The 1778-nt window shown below is 56.6% G+C and overlaps 1 protein-coding gene across 1 annotated transcript in view; it reads left to right on the top strand.

The window, feature by feature from the left end:
- Positions 1–668, top strand: part of LOC103807171 (kin of IRRE-like protein 1) — a gene marked incomplete at both ends in the record, with an annotated part of 3532 nt that extends 2864 nt beyond the window's left edge. Inside the window, 2 exon segments of the mRNA XM_009079892.1 lie at positions 8–184; positions 591–668. Coding sequence (XP_009078140.1) covers positions 8–184; positions 591–668 — 255 coding nt within the window.
- Positions 669–1778: the final 1110 nt, after the last annotated feature.

Raw genomic sequence — 1778 nt, 5'->3', positions numbered from 1 at the left:
GGGGCAGGATGTGGCCAGCAGCCACCCGTGCCACCCGTCCCCAGGCCGCAAGGACGTGACCCTGCGCAAGTTGGACATCAAGGTGGAGACGGTGAACCGGGAGCCGCTGACGCTGCACGCTGACCGCGAGGAGGACACAGCCAGTGTGTCCACGGCCACACGGGTCATGAAGGCCATCTACTCGGTGAGGGGCATCCCACCCCGTGGGGACACCCTGTGCCACCCCCTGAGCTGGGGGGGAGACTGGAGGAGTGAGCTGGTCTTCACATGCTTGGCCTTTGGTCCAGTGGTTGAAGGGAGATGACAAGAAGGATGGAGAGAGACTTTTCACAAGGGCCTGGAGTGATGGGCAAGGGGGAATGGGCTCAGACTGAACAACAGATGGTTTAGATTAGAGCTCAGGAGGAATTTCCTGCCTGTGAGGGTGCTGAGACACTGGCACATCCCTACAAGCATCCAAGGTCACCACGGATGGAGCTCTGAGCTGGTGGAAGGTGTCACTGCTCAGGGCAGGGGGTGGGATGAGGTGACTTTGAGGTCCTTCCAACACAAACCATCCCATGACTCTGTGGTTCTCCCCTCTCCCCCAGTCGTTCAAGGACGATGTGGACTTGAAGCAGGATCTGCGCTGTGACACCATCGACACCCGCGAGGAGTACGAGCTCAAGGTCTGATCGTGGTGCTGGGGCACATGGTGGGAGTAGAAGAGGGGCAGAGCCCTGTTTTGCCCCAGCTTGGGTGGAGGAAAAGGGCTGGGACTTTATCCACATGAGGAGCAGCTTGGTCTATTCAGCTGGAGGAGACTGAGGGGAGAGCTCAGGGGGCTGCAGCTCCTCACGAGGGGCAGCACCAATCTCTGCTCTGGTGACCAGTGACAGGACCTGAGGGAACAGCTGGAGCTGTGTCACGGGCGGGTTAGGTCGATATTAGGGAAAAGTTCTTTCCCAAGAGGTGTTTGGGCACTGGAACAGCTCCTCAGGGCAGTGCTCACAACACTCAAGGAGTGTTATGACAATGCTCTCAGCCATGTAATGGTATTCTTGGGGCTGTGCAGGGCACGAGTTGGACTCTGATCCTTGTGGGTCCCTTCCAGCTTGGCGTGTTCCATGATTCTGTGCCTCCTGGTTCCTCTAACTCCTCACCACCTCCTTCCCCTATTCCATGGGTCTATGAGTCCATGACTCCAGGGTTCCGTGCCTCCTGGTTCCTCTCACCACACGCCATTCTCCTATTCCAAAACTCCACATCTTTGTGTCCCCTGGCTCCTCTCACTGCCCCCCGTCCTCTATTCCACAATTCCATAACTCCACATCTCTGTTCCCCCTGGTTCCTCTAACCCTCTTTACCCTGTCCCCCTATTCCACGATTCCGTAACTCCACATCTCTGTTCCCCCTGGTTCCTCTAACCCTCTTTACCCTGTCCCCCTATTCCACGATTCCGTAACTCCACATCTCTGTTCCCCCTGGTTCCTCTAACCCTCTTTACCCTGTCCCCCTATTCCACGATTCCGTAACTCCACATCTCTGTTCCTCCTGGTTCCTCTAACCCTCTCCACCCCATCCCCCTATTCCACAATTCCGTAACTCCACATCTCTGTTCCCTCTGGTTCCTCTAACCCTCTCCACCCCGACCCCTATCTCCACCCCGCCCCCTATTCCACAATTCCATAACTCCACATCTCTGTTCCCCCTGGTTCCTCTAACCCTCTCCACCCCGACCCCTATTCCACAATTCCATAACTCCACATCTCTGTTCCCTCTGGTTCCTCTAACCCTCT

Source organism: Acanthisitta chloris, unplaced genomic scaffold, assembly GCF_000695815.1.
Source record: "Acanthisitta chloris isolate BGI_N310 unplaced genomic scaffold, ASM69581v1 scaffold26958, whole genome shotgun sequence".
In the NCBI taxonomy this organism is placed as follows: domain Eukaryota; kingdom Metazoa; phylum Chordata; class Aves; order Passeriformes; family Acanthisittidae; genus Acanthisitta; species Acanthisitta chloris.
This window is presented reverse-complemented; position numbering and strand designations above follow the sequence as displayed.